Source organism: Colletotrichum scovillei (genome assembly GCF_011075155.1).
Source record: "Colletotrichum scovillei strain TJNH1 chromosome Unknown Contig00012, whole genome shotgun sequence".
Taxonomy (NCBI): Eukaryota; Fungi; Ascomycota; class Sordariomycetes; order Glomerellales; family Glomerellaceae; genus Colletotrichum; species Colletotrichum scovillei.
This window is the reverse complement of record NW_023336270.1, coordinates 659,920-680,472: the sequence shown is the minus strand read 5'-3', so window position 1 is coordinate 680,472 and position 20,553 is coordinate 659,920. Positions and strand designations below refer to the sequence as shown.

Here is a 20,553-nt window from a genome sequence, read left to right as displayed (position 1 = left end):
CCCCATGATGGGGGCTGGTAAGATACGGATAACTGGCCGTGAACGCTCTCTATGGGTTCGAAAGGTGAAGCGATAGAATGGTTGAGCTTGGTGTCCATCGAGGTGGTCGGTAGAAGCATTATGAGCGATTTGTCTTCTTCATCAAGGGTTTGATCAAGAGCGTCTGAGGGTGAAAGGATGTTGTGACAGTCGATGCTTCCGTGGACCGTATCAAACTGGACGCCGTAGTCCAAGCAAGGCTGGGTGGGCTTTGAGCTTAGTAATGTAGAGGTCTCCAGAAAGGCCCGAGGTTGATTTTCGACGCCTTCTGATCTTTGAGGTCCGGGTTGAAGCTTGTCTCGCGGTCGAATATCGTAGTTGTAGTGTCCTCCGCAGGAGACATATCTTGAGCAAGATTGCTCGCCATCACACTGTATTTCAGTCAGACCAAACACAGAAGCAAACATGCAAACTTTGTCCATAAGCCTACCCTAGCCTTCTGTTGTTGACAAATATCGCAAGCTTCCTTGGCGAAGATTCCTGGTTTACTATAGTCTCTGTTCTTCGGTGTTAATTTTGGTTGGACGGTGCTGGCCATAGCCTATTTCTACAAGTTAGAGATGCTAGCGTCAGTCAACGTCTAGGGGGTAATAACTTACAACAGCAATCAGGCTGGTCCTCCCGGCAGGATCCGGTGTTTTTGTGATCTCCCAACAGTTTTGATCGAGTCCGCGCCGCGCTCACTGGTTTACCACAAAATTCTGACAGCTTTGCGTCTTGCTATCAACTCTCACATCGCTCGAGAATCATGACGATCATGGGGATCGAGCGAGATCGTTTCTCGTTGTCCGCCGGCTTGGACTTTCCGTGGTTTTATGAGATCCCATGTAGGCGACGGGTGATAGTTGGCTTGGAGCCGCTGCTTGCCTGCTTGAGGATCAGCTCAGGCGGCCGCTTCTTAATATGTGTCACTGCCATGGGTTCACAGGCTTTCCCCGCAGAGAGTCACAGTCCAGAAGACCCTTGCCCCTAACGCGGATGCAGCCGCAGGTCAACAGCCGTGAAGCGATGCAGTGCGACACTACTCTTGCTGCTGGTGACTTGCGAGCTGACTGATGTGCATGTAGCGCCCTCCATTATTGACAGTTGGTATTCATACAGAGATACAAATTGATCTTGTAGTCTCCCACAGCGAACATGAAGCCTGGCCACACCTCCCTAGACTGACAGTTTGAGCGACAGATCAGCCTCGCCCTATCATGGGCTCGCATTCCAGCGCGCGCCCACCGGCACTTCAAGCTAGCAGTGACATTCTCCAACTTGAGGGGGGGGAAGCTCTGTTTACTACGTAGACATGTGCCTACTCTAGGCAGTTTGAGGGAGAGCGCAGCATGTGGGAAACGAAGAAGAAATGGCGAATTTGGGCGAGAATGGAGTCCAATCGGAAAGTCAGGAGAGCGATCTTAGTGCATGTTGTATTTCCAATACGATCGCTACAATTCGCGAGGGCGTAAAGAACAACGGAAGGGTCTAGACCTTCTACAAAGACCATTCGCAATGGTCTCCAGGCTAGTTCCACCGATATAAGAGTGCAAGGGACGGGATTGTACTCAGATGTACTGGAGCAAACGACAACGCTGCCCAGTGCCATCGTCCCAATATCGAGAAAGAAAGTCTGGCTACATTCTAGACCATTCATGGTTATATCTCCGAGAAAGATCTGCAAGAGCCTTAAGTCCGGAATGGTCTCCGGCACTCGTCATTGGGTAATCTTTTCCGGGGTAACAGCAGTGGCAGACATGGGCGATGAGTAGACGGTGACCTTTCTAATTGGAGGGATAGATAAGCAACTCTTTGCCCCCCTCCCTTCCAGCCCCCAGAAACTGCAGGTCTTTCCTTTCGGTCAAGCATTGGTGTCGTACAAAGGGTTGGTAAGTACATGTATACGGTAGTGTACAGTTGCCTACAGCAGGTAAGGTGAGGGGCCAACGTCCCGCTCGCCAGCTTGTATCGGACGCTCTGCTGAGGTTATCAGCATCGGTCCAGCAACCAGAAGTCACCCGTATGGAATATCACAGACTACTCTATGCAAGTGCTTCCACTACTCCTTCAATCCACATGTTATTCCAACCCAGGAACCCGTAGAGTACATCCACTGGCAGCTGTTCAACGGCATATCGACTTAGTCGAGCCCCTATTGCATGCATGGCTAGCTATGTGCTGCAGCTATGATCCTTACACCAGGGTTATCGGGGTTAGGATTCGATGGATTCAACAGCGTGGTCTCGTCATTCTCATCTACCTCGCACTTGGAAGCTGAAATTTTCTCTTCCTGGTAGGTAAAAGCAGACAGAAGTTTCCTGGTTATCCTGAAGATCACTCTCAATCCACACCTACCACATCAAATTCCAGCTGTCTCAGCCACACTTCCTGCGGACGGTGTTAGCGTATGTATGCAATCTTTACCGCTCCTTGGAATCCCATGGACGCCTAATTGAACGGGCTTCATACACAACGTGGTCAGCGGTCGGTGGCTGGCTGGAACTTCATCACCTATTCCCCTTGTCACGGTGTCTCACAAGGCTACATGTGGCTGGGACATGGACTGATATAAGCTTCGGTAGGTACATTCACTAAGCAATGGGCCATCGGCAGTTGAGTTATGGAGTTGTTTGGTATGTAGATCCTGGTTCCCATAACGGCGATATCTTCCTTTCTCTCGGTGAGGACCACGTTTGAGTCTCGATCTGTCATACTGACTTAGCTGGCCAGAGTCAGAATTACGTGTTTGAATCTTGCCAGCCTTTTTCTAGATACCCAACCCGCCAAAACTGAGGCCGTGTCTCTGGATGCTACAAACTACCAACCTACAACGAGATCTCCACGGAGATACGTCAATTGTGGTATGTGGTGAAGCCGAGGGTTCTCGTGTCAACCTGGCTGGTAGGATTGAACGTGCAGCGTGCATAGCATCCCTGGAGCTTACTGGGCTACTTCAAGTCAGCTAACTTGACGCATCGACAGTGATAAATGGATCAAATGATGCAAGCTAGGCACCCCGACCTATTGGAATACGGTGTAGGATGCCGGCCCTCGGACGGTGTGGTCAGACGCTACAGCTGTGAGCATCCCCTCCCCATCATCCTGGCAATGCTCGACATCGAATTTAGGGGTCAGGGTCGCCACCTCTAATAAACAACCCCCTCTCATGGTCATCTTACCTACAGCTGTCCTTACCCTGACAGCCATCAGCGAGCCATAAAGCCGACACGGTCTCATGTTGGCCCCATTTTTTCTTTCCAAGATCTACATGTGCAAGGAATGCGAACCGCTCAGCCGGCGCCAGGCCCAGACCGATCCAAAAATCGTGCTTTCTGTCGCAATGTTCAAGTTCGGAGTCTTTGAAACGACGAGCTAAAGAACGAAATATTGGCCCAACAGGCCGGATGATTCAAATTGTGGCAAAAGCAATATGTCGAACTTTAGATCAAGATTCCCGGGCATACGAGGTCGACTCGAGATCGTGTTCAATTTTCTCGAGAGCGGTATATCGAATGAAGTGCTTGGGGGATGGTCACTGCACTAGTGTATCGATTCTGCATTATCGTTCTTCTGACTCACACGAAGTTCAATCTGGAACCTCCTGAATAACGAGATGCCGGGATTTCTCTCGTGGATATAGTCTAATAGCAGTGTAGCACATGCAGGTCTGACTGAAGCTCCGGATCTTCAATTAGCAGGAATGAATGACCAACGTCACAAAGCCGGAACCGTCAGTGCAGGCAGCACTTACATCAACTATATATCCCTTCGATAAGGAAGGATTCCACCGTGCCTTAGTTTAAGACTGCCAGCAACGATATGTTTGTACTACCAAGTACCCTACTCAACATACGGTGTAAAAAGCTATTTCCCTTCTAAGCTGTCTGTCTGTACATATTCATTGTCCAATGAGGTCAGCTGAAGCCTCTATCATATAAAGTAAAGCTGAGCCCCTTGCATAAACCATGGAGATGCATCCGAAGCGGCCGCTGAAACGAGCACCATGGGTAGAGAGTGAGGTCAACTCGGACTGAACACTCCGGCAAAGACTAAAGCTGCCGCATAGCATCTCTTACAACTGTCTCAAAACACATACCTGCATGGGCCAGCCGGTCCAACTAGAAAAGGAACTACGGATAATCACAGATAGAGAACGGCGCGATGTATGTTTCTGCCACAATATGTACATTGAATTATTTACTCGTCAAGAATGCGTTCCATTTTCTCATCAGCTCGCTCAAAACCTCAAGTCATTTACTCCGGCCCTCTTCTAGGCCTCTTTGCCACCCTCATACCTGTCGCGCGGATGGATGCGTCTAGACAGGAACAGCGGTAAGACCACAGGCAGCAGCCGCAGCAGTGACGGAGTTTCCATAGTACTGCCAGACGTTCTGGGCGTTGGCGCACTGCAGGCAGGCATCGTAGCGAGCGATCCACTGGTAGTTGGTGCAGTAGCCTGTCTCGCGGGACAAGGTGATGGAGGTACCTAGAGTTCATCATCGTCAGCGAACAACTTGACAACGTCATATCGGTTGGTTGAAAGAGAGAGGGAGAGAGAGAGAGCTCTTACCGCAGTTCTCGTGGCAGAGGTAGGCGGGCGTGCCAGGGGCGGGGACGTCCTGGCGGGTGACGAGGGGCATCGACTCGGGGAACTCCCAGCCGCCCTGGTTGCGGTTGATGAGAGGGTTGGCGGAAGCCAGAGAGGCGACAAAGGCCACGGTGCAGGCGACGGAGAAGCGCATGTTGATGATTTGGAGGTAGGATTTGAGGTTTGGAAGAGTTTGGCGAGACTTGAGGTTGAGGTGAGTAAGGCAACTGGGTATCGAGAAGAGACTTCATACTGATTCAGGACATTCACCACTCTTTATATCAACATCACAGCTTGGCAAATGCTACCTTCCTTCTCAGTCTGTACAAAGCTCCTCTCCAGCCTCCAGTTCCCCTCCAGTCCCTCGGAATGCCCAGACTCTTCATCCGAAAGCAGATGCCAAATGGCATCCCACACTGTAACGGCGCACCGATATCGCCGGCGCTATTGGAAGGATGAGATCTTGGCGAGCGATTTCCAGAGAGCCAGTTAACCTTCTGCCCCAACGTTGCCCGGAAAGAAGCGGGTTTCCGAGCGTATTCAGCGGGGCGGCCGACATCCGTCCGAACCTTTTGAAAGCGGAGTCTCGTCCCCTTGGCCCCCGGTCCCCTGCGTCGAGCGGTTATGCTCCTCATGCCATCTAATCTAATCAGATCATCTGATAATCAGGATCCCTGTGGGGAGCCGGGACGAGACTGCTCAATGGGGCTCTTCATGTCCGAGAATCCACCCACACGAATGCGACCCACAAAGTTTGATATACGAGGTCGTTATGTAAATGGTGAGTTTAAAGTCTTGGCTTTCGGAACTGCCCCAGCTGAGTCCAGCTCACATGCCAAACGGGTTTTCAGGGTTCATGCGACACAAGATTGTGGTTAAGCTTGAAAGGGCCGGAGGCGCAGACGATAAACTTGGTTTTCTTTGCAGCGAAGATCGCAAGCGGCGATATGATGTACTTAGTAAGAAGAAGTCGGGAGTCACAACGGAAAATTGTCAGAAATGGGAGGTTGAATACCAGGTTGATTAGGTCTATGAAACAATACCGAGGGAATTACTTTAGTCTAAAGTTCTAGAGAGAAAACTGTTTAGGCCCTCTCGCCAGAGAAAGCGTTGAAGTTGAACGACCTCAAGCGCGGGTTCTTCTCAAACTCGAGCGTCCTTTGATCATACAACACCAAGGTTCCATTGGAAAGCTGAACATCCAGCAAATAAACCACATTCAGTGTCCACTGGTCGCGGTTGCCCTGGATGCTGCCCACCGTGAACCGAAGAACATCATCACCCGTCAACGTCTCGTTGTACATTGCTCTAAAGTTCTTCACATTGCAAACTTCTGTAGCCGATGCCGTGACGTCAGTGAAGCTCTCAATGCGGTTCTCGGCATCAAGGGTCTCTCCAATCACCACGCTAGAGTTGGCGCAAACGAATCCGTCGGAATCAGCCGAGTGAGACGTGGTCAAACGGACAAAGTCCCACGGTCCCAAGGAAGCAGGTACCTCTACATCGGCAGTGTACAGCGATGTGCCGTCGTATGGAGAGGTGGAAAGCCGCTCGTAAACGACAGAGCGGTCGACGGCTGTGTAGTACACGGGTGCTTCCCAGACCTTGCCGACGGTAGGGAACTGCACGACGTAGGTGCCTTGCTTCATGGATGCGGCAAACTCTGGTGTGAAGCGGCACATGAGGAAGAAGTCGCCGACCATGTTCTTGTTCCAGGTTGTCCACTCTCCGAGGGCGATTGTGTACAACCGAGTCACCGGGTCGAAGGATGTATCGCCGGCTTGGGCGCCGGAGGCCGAGAGCTGGTAGCCTTCTGCGATGTCGGTGATCTCGGCTGGAACGGCGAATGTGAGGACAGAGTCAGCGGCAACAGGTGACGGCATTGAGATCTGGATGTGGAGTTCCATCCATGCTGCCGGGTCAATGACGAAGGCTGTATCCTCTTTCAACCTCTGAAGCTTCAGGGAGGTGAAGGCGCCTTCGAGGCCGGTAGGCGTGGCGGTGGCTGTGAGCGTCGTGGTTGTGCCCGGCACGGAAACAGGGGCAGTGGTTGTTGGGACCGATGTTGTGGTGGGGACTGCAGTAGTGGAGGTAGTCACAGCAGATGTTGACGATGGGAGGCTAGAGGTCCATGTGGCATTCTGGCCCGGGATAGGATCGCTTCCGAGTTGGATGGAGAACGGATCAGAAAGGAATAGCTGCCAGTCGTCAGGCTTGGAAGCATCGCCAAACATGCGCAGGGAGCGTGTGAAGATGCGGTATCGTCCAGACGGGATAGCAGTACCGTTCGCAAAAGAACGGAAAGTCACGTAGCTCCCCAGGTTGAAGCGCACAATCTCTCTCATGGGGAAGTCCATGTACCCTCCATCAGCGAGGGGCTGAGATCTGACGGAGCCAAGCCAAGCCCTCGAGCCTGAACCATGTTGCGGCGGGTACGCGAATTGCTCCGTCTTCCAGTCAATGCCGACCAAATCGACGGAGAACTCGTAGGTGCCGTAGCGGAAGGCGAAGTAGGTCTCAGGCGAGTCGCCATCAGCAGGGTGGTACGCCTTGCCTTGGTAGTCGAGTGGGTACAAAATGCCATCAGTATCGTCGTAACGGTATGACTCTGGTCCGTGATGCAGCGCAGTCCAGTTGTAAGTAGACGCCTCGATGCCAATGTAGGGCACGGCCAGCAACTCATCGTTTGAACCTGCGAGAAGGATCTTGCCACTCCACAGAGCACCGCTATCAGAAGCGACGTCGGGGGCAGAGAGGGTGATCTCGATGTCCTGAGTCGCACCTGCGGCCACTGTGATAGTCTTGCCCTCGGCTAAGGATCCAGCAGCGGACACCAAAGGCGGGTAGTAGGTATTGGGATACAATAGGCTGTTTCTAGATGAGACAGTCGAGGCAGCGATGTGAGAGATGTTGTAAGTCGCTTCCTCCGAACCGGTGTTCTGGATGCGGATAGTGTGGGTGCTGACACGGTTGTCCGTGTCGTTCAGTGATAGAGTCGGCTCGGAAAGAAGCACGGTAGTGAAGTCAAACAACTTGGCGGCATCGACGAGACCGGCACCCTGCTGAGCAAGCGACGCAACCTCGTCCAGAATCTTGCCATCGATAGATTCAAAAGCGGGCAGAGCCAGAGCAGTAGATGTGAGTCTACGGACAAACTCTGCCCGGTCCTTCTTTGCATGCGCATACCAAAGGGCAGCAACACCTGAGATATAGGGTGTAGCGAACGAGGTTCCGGAAGAGATGGCGAATTTGCCGTCGGGGAAAGCGCCGTAGACCACGCCACCAGGTGCGGAGATGATGGGAGAGAAGTCGTTCTCGTAGGTGGGACCCCACGATGTGAAGGTGGAGAGCTGACCAGCGCTGGGGACCTCGGCGGCGAAAGCAGCCGGTTGAGCATCAGCCTGGACCTTCAAGTGAAGGGTATAGTTCTTAGCAATCTGCTCGGCTGCCCAGTCTCCAACTGAGGCAGTGGTGACAGCCATAAGCTTGAGGGTGTCAGACCAAGCGACAACGTCAGCCATGTAGTAGGCGCCTTGGTTGTAAGAGTCGTATAGGATTCCGTAACCGAATCCAGCGCTGGCGATGGAGGAGTACGATCCAGCTGGCTCGCAGACACCACGTTTTGCGAGAACAGCGGTAGAGTCGAGGCCGGAGCCGGCAATGTTGCACGAGTCGCCCTTGTCGAGAACGATGGGCACATCAATGGTGCTATTGAACTTGTTGCCGTCAGAAGTGACATACGAGATGTTCAGAGATTGGCCGCCAGATGAGACAATTGTCGCAGGCCACCCCAAAGTCTGCGCTGCCTCGACCGAGCCGACAGAGACGACACCACGGCCAGCAGCCGGGGAGCTGGCGAAATATGGTCCCATTGCGCCCGAGTTACCAGCAGCAATGACAATAAGTCTATCCTGAGCAATCTCACTGGCAACACGAGAAAGAACAGAGTTGACGTAGCCAGTGTTGCTGCCGATGGACACGGAGATAATGTCGCAGTCATCCGAGTCAGCGGCGAGCATACCCTTGAGAACCATGTCATTGGATGTCGCATCCTCGCAGCCAAAGACCTTGTACATGTAAATCTCCGAGTCGGGCGCGACTCCGGCAAAGTCCTGGTTCGAGGCGGCAATGATGGACGAGACAAAGGTTCCGTGACCAGCGCAGTCCGTGAGGGCGGTCGAGTTCTCCTCGAAGAGGTTCTTTCCGCCAGCGATCTTGCCAACCAGAGCTGGGTGCGACACATCTACACCGCTGTCAACCACACATACGCGCTGACCGGCGCCGGTGATGTTGCGGTCGTGAAGCTCGCTGACGCGGGTCGCGATGTGAGGGTTCCATTTCTTCGTCCCCGAGGTGACCTCGAATGAGACGTCGAGGGTGATGGGCTGCACCGGCCAGGCGTTGGCGACGCCCGGCAGGCTCTTGATGTCGTCGACGACGCCGGACGAATCGTCGTTTGCAATCTCGACGGAGACGCCCTTGAAGCGACCCGAGATGGCGGAGAAGTCCTCCTTGACAGTGGCCTCGTAGCCGAGAGATGAGATCTGACCGACAATGGAGTCGCCGACTGAAGAGTCCTGACGGGTGCTGGGGCCGGTCGAGTCTTGGAGCTCGACGATGTAACGGCCGGAAGCAGCGTCCGAGGCCGGGGTTGTGAGGCGGGTGCGGCCGCTTGCGAAGCCACCCTCGGCTGCCGTGACCGGTGAGACGGCGGCGGCTGCGACGAGGGCCGCTTGGAGGATTCCGGAAACCCGAGTCATTGTAGTGAGCTCGACTAAGATCGGCAAGTTGACAATCGATCTCAGAATGTAACGAGAGACAAGCAGACGGGGAGCTGTTGCTTGGGCTCCTCTTCTAGATCAAGGCCCCCAAAGGGCCCATCCCCTTCTATTTATCCAGTGCATCATCTTTCACGATCTCGCAATACGGGATGGGACTTTGAAGTAGTGCCAGGGTCCCACGATACGAGCTGGAACCGCACCCATTAGATCCAAGATCACAATGATCAACCAAATTACCTATTAATTACAGTTTTATGGGCCAGTCAACCGATAACCGGAACGCAACAACAAAAGTTCAGGGTCGTAAAGACGGATGTAACTCCGAGAGCTTGGCAGGTACTGTGTTTCCCTTGACTTCTGCCCGTATTCCCGAAAGCGGCAGGTCGTTGGAAAAGACTCACTTGTAGGAAGGCCGGGGGTGCGAACTTTATCAGCTCATCTAATCAATCTTTGTGGAGTTCGGCATGTAGACACCATACTTTGCAGCCATTGCTAAGGGCTTTGTGAGATGGATACTTTCGTGTTGCCTGCACGTTGCGGTGGGATGGGTGGGAGGCCGTGGAGATTTGCCTCGATTCGCTTAGCCCTGTGGTGAAATAAGCTCAACTCGGAGGGCCGATGTTACTTTGGTTGATCACTATCGGTGATGCTCCGAGCTCCGAGAGTGGGCTTTGGGTGGGGAGTCGGAGGTGAATAAAGGGTCCAGACTCCGGGCATCGTGAGATCACTTCTTCAAGTGAGAACTATTCCTACATCTTGGCTCATATTTCGAGTTGCGAGACTCGGGAGTAAGCGGGGCCAAGCTGCCTTACATGAGTCTCATCAAATGGCGGAGTAGAGGCTGAGCTTCAACCTCGAGCACCCAGAGATCACTGAAGTCAAGCTCAGAGAAGCCCTCCATTGTGAAGATCCTGCATAAAGGCTTCGGGATGAGAGCTCTATCCAGAGGACGGTAAGTTGACAAGAGTTCAGTGGGAGTCAGGGGTGTTGGATGGGCTACGTGATGTGACATTACCAACTCAATCCAAACTTATCTTGAACCGTCTGAATCATCAAGCTCGTCGGGACGTCTTAAGCTTAATTGATGTTTCATCTCATTTCATGTAATCAACGTAGAACTCAAGCAATCACCTGACCTTTCATTCAAGATGAGGAGCGCTGAGTGGCATGGGAGAAAACCAGCATCAGGGGGACCTGCTCGTTTAAACAGGGCCTTTTTATTCGAATTCCTCTTGTAAATGAACCGATTATCATCTGATACTTCTGTAGTCTTAATGTGCTCGTGGGTGTTGACTTTGCGAATCCATATGCTGGTCAGAAGCCTGGGGGGGGGGGAGGGGGGCAATAGAGCCGAGGGCTTGAGAAGACATGGGCCTAGTGAACATTGAGCGAGCCAACATGCACACTCTCAGGCTGTTTGAACCTCGAGTCAGAGTTTGGTACGTTTTTGAGGTCAACAGTCACGCACTGTCGAGGTCCCGGCCTGTCGTCGAGTCTTTCTCAACTTCGCGTCAGCTCAGGTCACTGAGGAAGTGATACGTCTGGATGAGGCCGGTCGCATGAGACCAGATTGGAAGATTACTTGCCACAGTTTTCTCATCTGAATATGAATTCTCATATAACCCTTCAGTATCTGGTGTTCTGGTGATGAGTATTACACATGAACAACATTCAGCGATGGTGAATGAGGTGGTTCGCCATCTTCAATGAGAGTGAGAATGAGAGTGAGGGGTGATCTGATCCACATAGTGTATGACTTGTTTGGCACTGTACTTTGGGCTGGAAGTCGCACATACCATACAGTGCCAACCGGCTGGCAAGAGGCGGCAGTCAGATCAGGCAACCAGACTAAGAGCTGTGCCGCACCCGCCTGCCGCCGCCGCCTCTTGGAGGCCGCTTGCCTCCTTCCCGCCCGCCCGTCATCTTATTGCTCTCTGAATTCTCTCTTTCTGCCTTATAACCATCTCCAACATCAAATGTCCACGAATTGACTTTCGTTGAGTCCATCCTTTGTGGTTCGTTCGCAGTATCCGCTGGCTCGGCGGTCGGTGTAAGTCAACCATAGACGACACCACCAAGTCATCTCTCACCATGCCTCTTTCTCGAGGGGTATTCAACCTGCCACCGCCAAAGAGGGTTCGACGCCAGTCGCCTACCCACCAAGGAGCTTTGTTCGCTGCAGGCGTCGCCCCATCAGATGCTGACAAGTTTGCCTCGATTCCGCCCTACTGGACGCCTGCCGAGGACTCTTCCTTCGCGGACGTCTACCATGGGCCTTCCATTTACGGTGACAATGCCTGGTCCCAGAGCCATGGAATCAATCAGCTGGACCAGAGGCTCGGGAAAGCTCTGCCCATGGACAATTCATTTGCGTTCGACATATTCCAGCCTACCTCGTTTCTTGCGCAGGCGCCTCCTCCCCCGGCACTGAGCACAGTGTCCAGTATCACATATTCTTCCTCGTCCATTGTATCCCAGCCTTCATCTGCTGGCTCCGGTGTATCGCCCACACAGATTGACTTCCCGTATGAATGGCCTACCACAAAGACTGCCACGACAAATCATTCCACAACTCTGGGTGCCGCTAAACGGTCTTCTGATTCTACCACCTCTACCGCCAGAGCTCAAAGCCGCTTTATTTGTTTGGGCCACCAATGCGACGAAACATTTGACCAAGAAAAAGACTTGGCCTTCCATTTCAAGGCGGTCCACACTCACACGTGCCACTGGGGTGGCTGCGAACAACCAAGCTTTTCTTCAAAGGACGGTCTCACTTGGCATGTCGAGCTGGAACACCTCCTCGTCTGCCCGGCCCCTGGATGTACCGAGAGCTCGTTCCAGACCAGACAGATTCTTGAGAGTCATTTAAGATGTGCTCACCCAGATACCGAGGGCAATTACAAGGGGAAATCGAAGGAGCCACTTTCGAAGCTGAAGCCTCTCGCCCGAACCATGGCTACGCCATCCTCGTCTCACGATACCAGCAGTGTTCCAGGACCATCCCAGAAAGACAGCTTGGAGGAACGAGCTTTAAAGCAGATACTGTCCGTCGCGGTATCCAAAAAGAAGTGTCGAAAAAAGCTGAGAGATGTTGTTGAGAGGAGGTATAGAAGAGAAAGAGCACACAAAGGTGACTGATCCCAACTCCAACTCATGAGGCCGGTTTTCTGACATCTGCAGGCCAAACTCCTCTCGCAGCCGACAGCCCAAGCGACTTGACCCGGCCTCTCTTGACACAGTTACTCAACAACGCGAGTTTCCCTATGGTGTGGGAGCATGCAGTCCTACCATTTCTCTCCGAGTTCATCCCAAAATGGTGCGGCCCCAAGCACAGCATCGCCCCCGCTCGCGGTAAGACACCGGGCACGCGGCAAATCCGCATCATGATTGAAGGCGAATTGCCCTCGCGAGCTCGCAAGATCATTATCGCAGTACACGTCAGAGACCTTCTACCCGAAGCCCATCGAGACGGCGTCAAGTTCCTCTTCCTCAAGGGCTATGTTGAACGAAGTGTCTGGGCGAGAGGCTTGAGCAAGGAGATGCCTGATGATATCTGCTTGGCCAAGAACCCATACTACTTCAAAGACCCGTGCATGGGCGACAGCATTGGTATCGAAGGCAATGAAGAGTTCGAGGAAAGCACGTCAACATTGGGGCCCTGTCTGCTCATCGGTGGCGGCAGCTACTGGCTTGCCAACTTCCACCCCTTCGTGGAGGCATACCAGAAGTCGGAGTCGGTCAGCGTTCAACACCCATCCCCCATCGACCGAGCCCGTTGTGTAGAAGAAAAGCACGACACGCTGCCTGAGACAGACTTTGCTCTAGGTAGCCTCGCCGCTACATCGGGACTCGACCTGAAGACGACTCGCATTTCACATCACCCCTACTGGGAAGACTGCGATAAGGAGCCCCCTCTTGTCGCGACTGATTGGGTTCTCGTCGCTTCCAAGACCAGTCAAGCCAATATTCTCCGCCGATTCCCTTCGGAGACCATGCCTCTTCTCAAAGAGACACCAGTCAAGACGACAAGCGCCGTTGTGCCGGGTGCCACTGTAGTGTCGACGGGTCGAACATCTGGCCAGCAAAGGGGCGAGGTCTGTGACATTCCAGCCTACGTCAGCGCCGAGATGAATGGTACTGGCAAGGCCACGCGCGAGTGGTTCATCGAAGAGCCGTGCCCTTACGACGACGAAGAAGGGTGGATTCGCGGAGGCATAGGCGTGGAGGGCGACAGCGGCGCTGCCATTGTTGACGCTGAGAGTAACTCCTTGGTCGGCCAGCTTTGGGGCCGCAATAGATATTGGGGTAGCGGTCCTCGCGTAACGTATTTCACTCCCATCGGCGATCTATTTGACGACATTCAGGAGAAATGTGGCGAGCAAGCTCGACCTCAGCTCCCGCAGTATCGGGATGAATCAGATTGTTATCCAGTCTACCCCACTTGTCGACAGTGCTACGACCTACGAACCTACCTCGACAGCCGACGGAGTTCCCGCGAGTCACTTCGGTCCATGATCGGGCACAACGAAGGCGATCACGGAGACTTGACGTCGATTGGTGGAACATCAGAGCTGGCGACACCGAAGGACCACGCACTCTGGGCCAGGACCTCTGGCTTCGAGGAACTCGGTTCCTCGTTCACCAGCATCATGTCACCTTCCGCCGCTCATCCATCCTCCTTCACGCCACAACCTGGTACCCCAGGTATCGTAGATATTAAAAGCCCGTACGCCCTGACCCTGAGCGCAGAGGATCTCTACGGGGACGACTTCACAAAGACGACAGAATGCGGCTCCAGCAAGCGAGCAGCCGCAGTTCCGTTGGCGCGAAGTTCAAGTCAGAATACCAAGAGGCAAAGGTTGCATTGATGGTGCTATCCCGGGGCGAGTGAGACATTCGACATCAGCCAGGGAATCCACCTCTCGCCATCTTCTTGGCTCTTTGATCGCGGCGGTTGTGATTCGCGCGGGAGCTCTTGCTGGCTTCCTTTCTCCTCCGCGCGGCCTCGGTCTCCTTTTCGCCGGTAGGACCGGCAACATTACCGCCTCCACGGCCTCCGCCCCCTCTTCCACCACGGCCGCGACCTCCTCGTCCACGGCCGCCTCCACCACCCCGTGAGGAGCTGCCACCGCCATTCTCAGAATCCTCGGCGCCAGAGCCAGCCGGACTAGCTCGCCATGTCGTTGACAGAATCTCGGTCTGGGTACCAGTGAATGCAGCCGCACCGCTGTACTTGGCCTCGAGCCGTCGCTTTTGACCCGGGTTCCTCGCCAACATCACTGCCCAGCCCTCAATGGCCTCATCCGTCATGCCCGTCTCCTCCCTCAACTTTCCTCTGGCCTGGCCTCTCCTCGTCGTAGCCTGCCTGTCAAATACACTGGGGTCGGCTTGGAAGGCCTTGTACAGTATTTCTTCGCTAGCATCCTTCTGGCCGTCGGCCTCCTCGTTGGCGTTGTCGACCGTGCCTCCGACATCGTCTGCATCGTAGGTGTCGTCACGTTCGTCGTCATCCGAGTCGAATGCTGCGAGTGCTGATAAGATGGCCGCCTTGTTTGGTGCAGTCGATCTGTCCTTGAGCACGTCGTCGGCTGTCTTTTCGGGTCCCTTCTTTCCAAAGTGGAGCTTGGAAACGTCCAGCTCCAGTCTGTCGAGTTCATCATCGTCGAATACATTGTGGCGTTCAGGTAGCTGCGGCGGCGTTGGTCTGGGTTCAAGCTGGCTTTTCCTTCTTTCGAACGTGGGGGATCTGTGATATCGTTAGCCTTACCATAGTCAAATAAAGAAACAGAGGAAACATACAACGGAGCAGAGCGGTCCATCGCCGCGAGATGCGGAGGCAACGAGTCCTCTAGTAAATGAGCCGTCACAATCTCCGTGTTATCGCCATATTCGTCAAATAGCTTCGAGATGAACCCTGATCCCAGATCCGGAAACAGATCTTGAATGAGTGAAATCTGACTCTGCCGGTGCATATGCAACTCCGCCTGAACCTGCCCCTCTTCCGCGACATCTCTCCCTTTACCCTTGTCGACCTTTCGCTTGACGAGCCTCTTTGGCCGCATCATTCCGCCGCCAGGCTTCTTGAATCCCTCCAGCGCGGAAATACGTGACTTCAACGCCGTCGACGCCGCGCCCTTCTCCTCGGCCCTCTTGGACAGCTGTTTCAGCACCGGCGTAACGGTGACGAGCTCCGCCACAAGTGAATCGTTCACGTTCAACGGGCCGACCCTGTGCGTCTCAGCAGCGGACTTTAAGGAGAACAGCACATCAGCCAGCATCCCGAAACGAGGCCGCTCGCCCTCCGTCAGGCCGATTAGGCAGAGGTACATCGTCGCGACGAGGACCTTGCGCAGCGGCGGGTTCGTGATCTTGAATGCCGTGACCAGGCCGTCGAAGAAGTCTGAGCCGGCGAGGAAGAAGGCTGCGGCGTGCGGGGAGGCGTGGAGTAAATGGTTCAGGTTCGCGAGGCGGGCCTCGAGGGATTTGAGGTCCGCTTTGAGACCTGCTTCCATGGACTGCGCGAGCGACTTTTTGAGGCCTGCTAGGGGGTGCTCGAGGGCGCTGGCGTGGTGGGCGAAGGCTTTTGAGAGGGTGGCGGGCGCATTTTTGCGGTAGAGTTTTGAAAAGGCGCAGAGGAAGGGGGCTGTTGTTAGGGGTGTTGGGGGTGGTGTTGTTGGGTTTGTGAGGAGGCGGGATGTGAGTGTAAATGCTGACCTCAGCAGGGCCTTTGATGTTGTTGAGGAAGAACATTCTAAGATGGGCGAGGGTCCTGCTTCGGCGACTTGTGTTGTGAAGGAGGAGAGGAAGGCTGGGATGGAGGCGTCTTCTTTTGCGGCGGCGCGGGAGAGGTCTTTATCTGAGAGGGCGAGGTAGGCTTGGGTGAGGGTCGTCCAGGCTTCGATGAGGGCTTCCCATTCTTGGGTTGAGAGTTTTGCGCGCCATGATGGCGTGGGGAAGGGTGCCAGCGGCGGGAGGGAGGTTGCCATGGTTGCTGGAGCTCTGGGGTGAGTGAGATGGTTCGCGAGATTCAATGTGAGATGTGCGCTGGAACTGGCGGGGTAAGATGCTCTCAGGGATGTGAAGGATTCTATCGCGGGATGCAGGAATAGCAGAATGCTCTTAGAAAGAGCTTAACGTCGGGTCGTGATGGCGCATCTGGTGAGTTTTGGTAACGCGCTTAAAGGTGGCGATGAGGTGAAGTGAGGCGGCTGGCCGTGAGATGTCGTTCTCTCAGATCTCGCCGGATGATTCATTCATTGACGTCGGTGCCTCTCCCCAGCCGGGCCATGCAGTGAGCTTTCGGCGGAGCTGCGAATGCGGAAGTGGGTACCTCCATGGTGGGGTTCGTTCTTTCTCTTGTGCCTGTTTGCTTCTTGCCGCCGCAAATGGTCAGCTCGAAAAGTACGTATCTTTTTTTCGACAACCCACATCCTGCGCTAAACCTACCTAGGCTTAGTCACACCACTCGGTAAAGCCCTACTTTCCAAACCCCACGAAAAAAAGTTCGCGATCGCAATTCCCTCCGACTGCAAGCTTTACGATAGCCCAAAAGATCATCAGCCTTCATCACTTTGCCGCAACCAAGCCGTTCGAGTCGTGAAGGAAATTCAATCTCTCCCTAACCTTACCACCCACCTCCCACCCGTTCACCGAACAACAACACTTCAAAATGTCTTACAACAAGGACAAGGACTTCGGCGAGGCGCCCAAGACGCACAAGATCCGCATCACCCTCTCCTCCCGCAAGGTCCAGTCCCTCGAGAAGGTCAGCGCCGAGCTCATTGAGCGCGCCAAGTCAAAGGACCTCCGCGTCTCCGGCCCCGTCCGCCTGCCCACCAAGACTCTCAAGGTCACCACCCGCAAGACCCCTTGCGGTGAGGGTTCCAAGACCTGGGATTGCTTCGAGATGCGCATCCACAAGCGTCTCATTGAGTGAGTTTTCCCGCTGTTCGCGCAAGATGATGGGAGCAAGAATGCTAATGATTGAACAGCCTCAACGCCCCCACCGAGATCGTTAAGCAGATCATCATCAACATCGAGGCCGGTGTCGAGGTCGAGGTTACCATTGCCGCATAAGCGATTGGAAACCAAGCCCCGGAACAAAAAATGTTGTAAAGACGAGTTGTTGTTGTAGGAGGGATGGAACGGTATGGGCTTCGGACTTGGGAAGGCTGCGTTTGCTCAGCCAGCGACGAGGGATGGCCGAAAGGCTATACACCTCGGCGCAGCTTTGTAGAGGCGGCGGGACGAGCGAGGCGGTCTAGATACCACCCGAATCAACTGATGACCCCCCATTGAAAGTACCTTACCGGTGATGTGTCGCGTAAATGTGCATGAAGCTGTGCATGAAGCCCAGTTGAAGTACCTACTGTGATATTGGCCATATTGGACGTGAAGTCAAGGGCGGTGGGCACGAGGATTGCGAGAGTCAGAATGTTGAGGAAGATACTCAATGTTTGGGAACTTGTGCCCAACTAGGTAGAGTGCAGTATGAGCACCATAATACCACATGCTCAGCCAGATACCCCAACCCCCGGTCACCAACTGATCCTTTTTGAAATCAACGCCGTGCAATGCCAGCCCCCTTTACACAAGTACATAAAGACCGCTTTCGGTCCCCTTGCTTCGTCTCTTCCGTTATCGCCCGCCCCCTTTACAAATCCCAAAGACAAAACTCTCTCTTAGGAGGCAACTCGGGCATGAGACCCTCAAACTTGCCCGTCTGCGCAAACGACTGCCACTGCTGCTTCGACTTGTCATCATATAACTCATCGGGTAGCTCAGTGTCCTTGTAGTAGTTTGGCGGGCCATCCGGGAACCATATCCTCGTCCACGCGCCGTTGAAGGCTCGAATGCCAGGCAGATTGCCCTGATAGGTGACGGGCTTGCCCTTCCAATTGGATAACCGCCCGTTCATGTCCTTGGAGCTGTAGCTCGACACTGGTGGATGCTGCCTCGAGCTCCCCGGCGGGTACGGCCCGCTCCCAGGCGCCGCCGCTTGTTGCGCGGCGGGCGCAGCTGGTGCAGCGGCCTGTCCTCCGAATGGGTTTGGCGCTGATCCGCCTGCACCGAGGCCACCGGACGGCTGGCCGAACGGAGACGCATTGTTCTGTCCAAAGGGGTTCGTCTTCTGGCCAAGCTGAGCTGTTTGCCCGAATCCGCTGGCAGGCTGCGTAGGCTGAGCAGTCGCCGCCGGCTGACCGAAGGCGCTGGGCTGCGCATCGGTTTTCGCTCCAAAGGGGTTGGTCGCCGCCGGCTGCGCTTGAGATGGCTGACCGAAGGGATTGGAAGATGCAGTCTGAGCCGGTTGCCCAAATGCGCTTGTTGTCGCAGGCTGTGCTGGCTGACCAAACGGACTCGGGTTCGTCTGGGCTGGAGCCCCGAAAGGGTTGGCATTCTGTGTCGTATTCTGCGCGGGCTGCCCAAATGGGCTGGGACTGGCCGTGTTCTGCGAAGCCTGACCAAATGGACTGGCTGTATTGTTGCTGCCGGCGCTTGCAAACGGGCTGGCGCCGCTCGTCGCGCCTCCAAAGGGATTTGGCTTCTGTCCAAGAGCACTGGCTTGGCCAAACGCGCTGCCGCCTCCGCCAAGTTGAGATGGTTGGCCGAAGGCACTGCCCCCTGATGCTGCTGCTGGTTGTGCCGGCTGCCCGAACGCAGGCGCGCCGAAGGGATTGGGCTTCTGACCGAGGGCTGAGGCCTGGCCAAAAGCCGATGTGCCACCTCCCAGCGCGCTGGGTTGTCCAAAGGCGGATGTAGGTTGCGATGTTTGCCCGAAAGCGGGGGCGGAGCTACTCGCGGCACCAAACGCCGACGTAGGTTGTGATGGTTGGCCGAATGCTGAAGTCGGCTGCGATGGCTGCGATGTTTGACCAAAAGCTGGCGCGCCAAAGGGATTCGCACGTTGCCCCAGGGTCGCAGTCTGGCCAAAGGCGCTCCCTGTTGAAGTTCCACCGCCACCACCAAAGGCAGAAGTCGTGTTTGTGTTGTTGGAGGAGAATGGGTTCGATGTCGCTGCGTTCGAATTTGACGAAAAAGGGTTCTGCTGTGAAGAAGCGCCGCCCCTTCTTCCGACCGCAAACTCCCCTGTGGTCCCGCCTGGCAATGTGCCTTGCTTGCAAATGTCTGTCCTGTTGGGGTGCGTTTGCTCGGCAGAAATGATGAATTGAATAGCTCCGTCAAGGTTGCCCACCGCCGTCTTCATTTGTTGCTGGGCTTGCTGGTATAGCTCTTGTGCTTGATTGAGCTTTGGAGTCCGTCAGCTGATAGACCTGTAAACCTGAGTAAGGTGACTTACCGCTTGCTGAGGATTTCCAGAGGCTTCCGCCATCATATGAACGAGTCTCATCTCCTCAAAACTCTGCTCGCGCAAGTTGCCTCCGAAAAGCTGCTCCGGAGCATCCCTGCCGGGGCCATAGGCGGACAAGATCCATTGTGGCGCTTCCGACGTCAAATCCTTCTCAATGGTCTCCTTTGATAGCGCGTACGGAAGCCCTGGTCGCATGTGAGTAAAATTTCGTCGTTTAAAACTCCTAGGAGCCGCGATTGTGGGACGAACCATCGTTGTTGTTGCCGCCTCGATTGAATCCTCCTCCTGTGTTTTGGCCAAAGGCTGCAAAGCGGTTGTTATTTTGCGACCGTGGGTGCTCGAATCGGCAATTCTCTGCGATATTACGTATTAGCCTCTTCGATCCGAGTTTGCGATCGAGACCCCTCGAGGGGGTAATGATGGGTGCACAGCGAGTGACGTACGTCCGTACCTGCAGTTCCCCTGCTCGTAGAACTTGCAAACTACCATTCTGGTTGTTGTTCGGGCGGTTTCGCAGTGAAAGTTGCGTGATGACAGCAGCTATGTCATTTCGTAGGTGTTGAGAGCTCGAGATTAGCCAGGGATTTGACGGCGAACAAAGAATCAAGCTCTTGTAATCACCAGAACTCGGAGATTGGGTGTCGAGAAAGAAATCATTGGCAGCCTTTCTCAGCCTTGTCGGCGCGTGCCGCTAGCGCGCCGTGGTGGGCCAATGGGAAGACCGTACTGTGCGTAAGCAGTGCGCAAGGCGTAAGCACTGTCCTTGCGTCTTCTGGCCCAAACAGGTGCACTTACACCACCAACATTCAACATCCTTTCTTGATTTCCTCAAGAATCATTCGAACCCAACCATT

The 20,553-nt window shown here is 54.4% G+C and overlaps 6 protein-coding genes across 6 annotated transcripts; 2 read left to right on the top strand and 4 right to left on the bottom strand.

The window, feature by feature from the left end:
- Positions 1-4,337: 4,337 nt before the first annotated feature.
- Positions 4,338-4,763, bottom strand: HER10_EVM0008806 (uncharacterized protein; the record flags this gene model as incomplete). The annotated part of the gene is made up of 2 exons (XM_035478315.1): positions 4,338-4,507; positions 4,592-4,763. 2 exons carry the CDS (start codon positions 4,761-4,763, stop codon positions 4,338-4,340), a joined length of 342 nt encoding a protein of 113 aa, XP_035326276.1.
- A 931-nt stretch (positions 4,764-5,694) lies between these two features.
- HER10_EVM0009908 (alkaline elastase YaB) lies at positions 5,695-9,369 on the bottom strand (the record flags this gene model as incomplete). Its single annotated transcript, XM_035479379.1, has 2 exons — positions 5,695-6,333; positions 6,367-9,369. 2 exons carry the CDS (start codon positions 9,367-9,369, stop codon positions 5,695-5,697), a joined length of 3,642 nt encoding a protein of 1,213 aa, XP_035326309.1.
- A 2,112-nt stretch (positions 9,370-11,481) lies between these two features.
- HER10_EVM0004696 (uncharacterized protein) lies at positions 11,482-14,258 on the top strand (the record flags this gene model as incomplete). Its single annotated transcript, XM_035474330.1, has 2 exons — positions 11,482-12,520; positions 12,571-14,258. The coding sequence occupies 2 exons, from the start codon at positions 11,482-11,484 to the stop codon at positions 14,256-14,258; spliced, it is 2,727 nt and encodes a 908-aa protein (XP_035326160.1).
- A 34-nt stretch (positions 14,259-14,292) lies between these two features.
- Positions 14,293-16,376, bottom strand: HER10_EVM0008473 (CUE domain-containing protein; the record flags this gene model as incomplete). The annotated part of the gene is made up of 2 exons (XM_035477991.1): positions 14,293-15,136; positions 15,190-16,376. 2 exons carry the CDS (start codon positions 16,374-16,376, stop codon positions 14,293-14,295), a joined length of 2,031 nt encoding a protein of 676 aa, XP_035326266.1.
- A 527-nt stretch (positions 16,377-16,903) lies between these two features.
- On the top strand, positions 16,904-17,683 carry HER10_EVM0010334 (40S ribosomal protein S20). The gene is made up of 2 exons (XM_035479797.1): positions 16,904-17,322; positions 17,382-17,683. The coding sequence occupies exons 1-2, from the start codon at positions 17,060-17,062 to the stop codon at positions 17,464-17,466; spliced, it is 348 nt and encodes a 115-aa protein (XP_035326321.1). The 5' UTR covers positions 16,904-17,059; the 3' UTR covers positions 17,467-17,683.
- A 173-nt stretch (positions 17,684-17,856) lies between these two features.
- Positions 17,857-20,308, bottom strand: HER10_EVM0002096 (uncharacterized protein). Its single transcript, XM_035471822.1, has 4 exons — positions 20,143-20,308; positions 19,949-20,053; positions 19,688-19,884; positions 17,857-19,636 (listed from the first exon to the last, which is right to left on the bottom strand). Exons 1-4 carry the CDS (start codon positions 20,186-20,188, stop codon positions 18,044-18,046), a joined length of 1,941 nt encoding a protein of 646 aa, XP_035326079.1. The 5' UTR covers positions 20,189-20,308; the 3' UTR covers positions 17,857-18,043.
- Between the last annotated feature and the right edge of the window lie 245 nt (positions 20,309-20,553).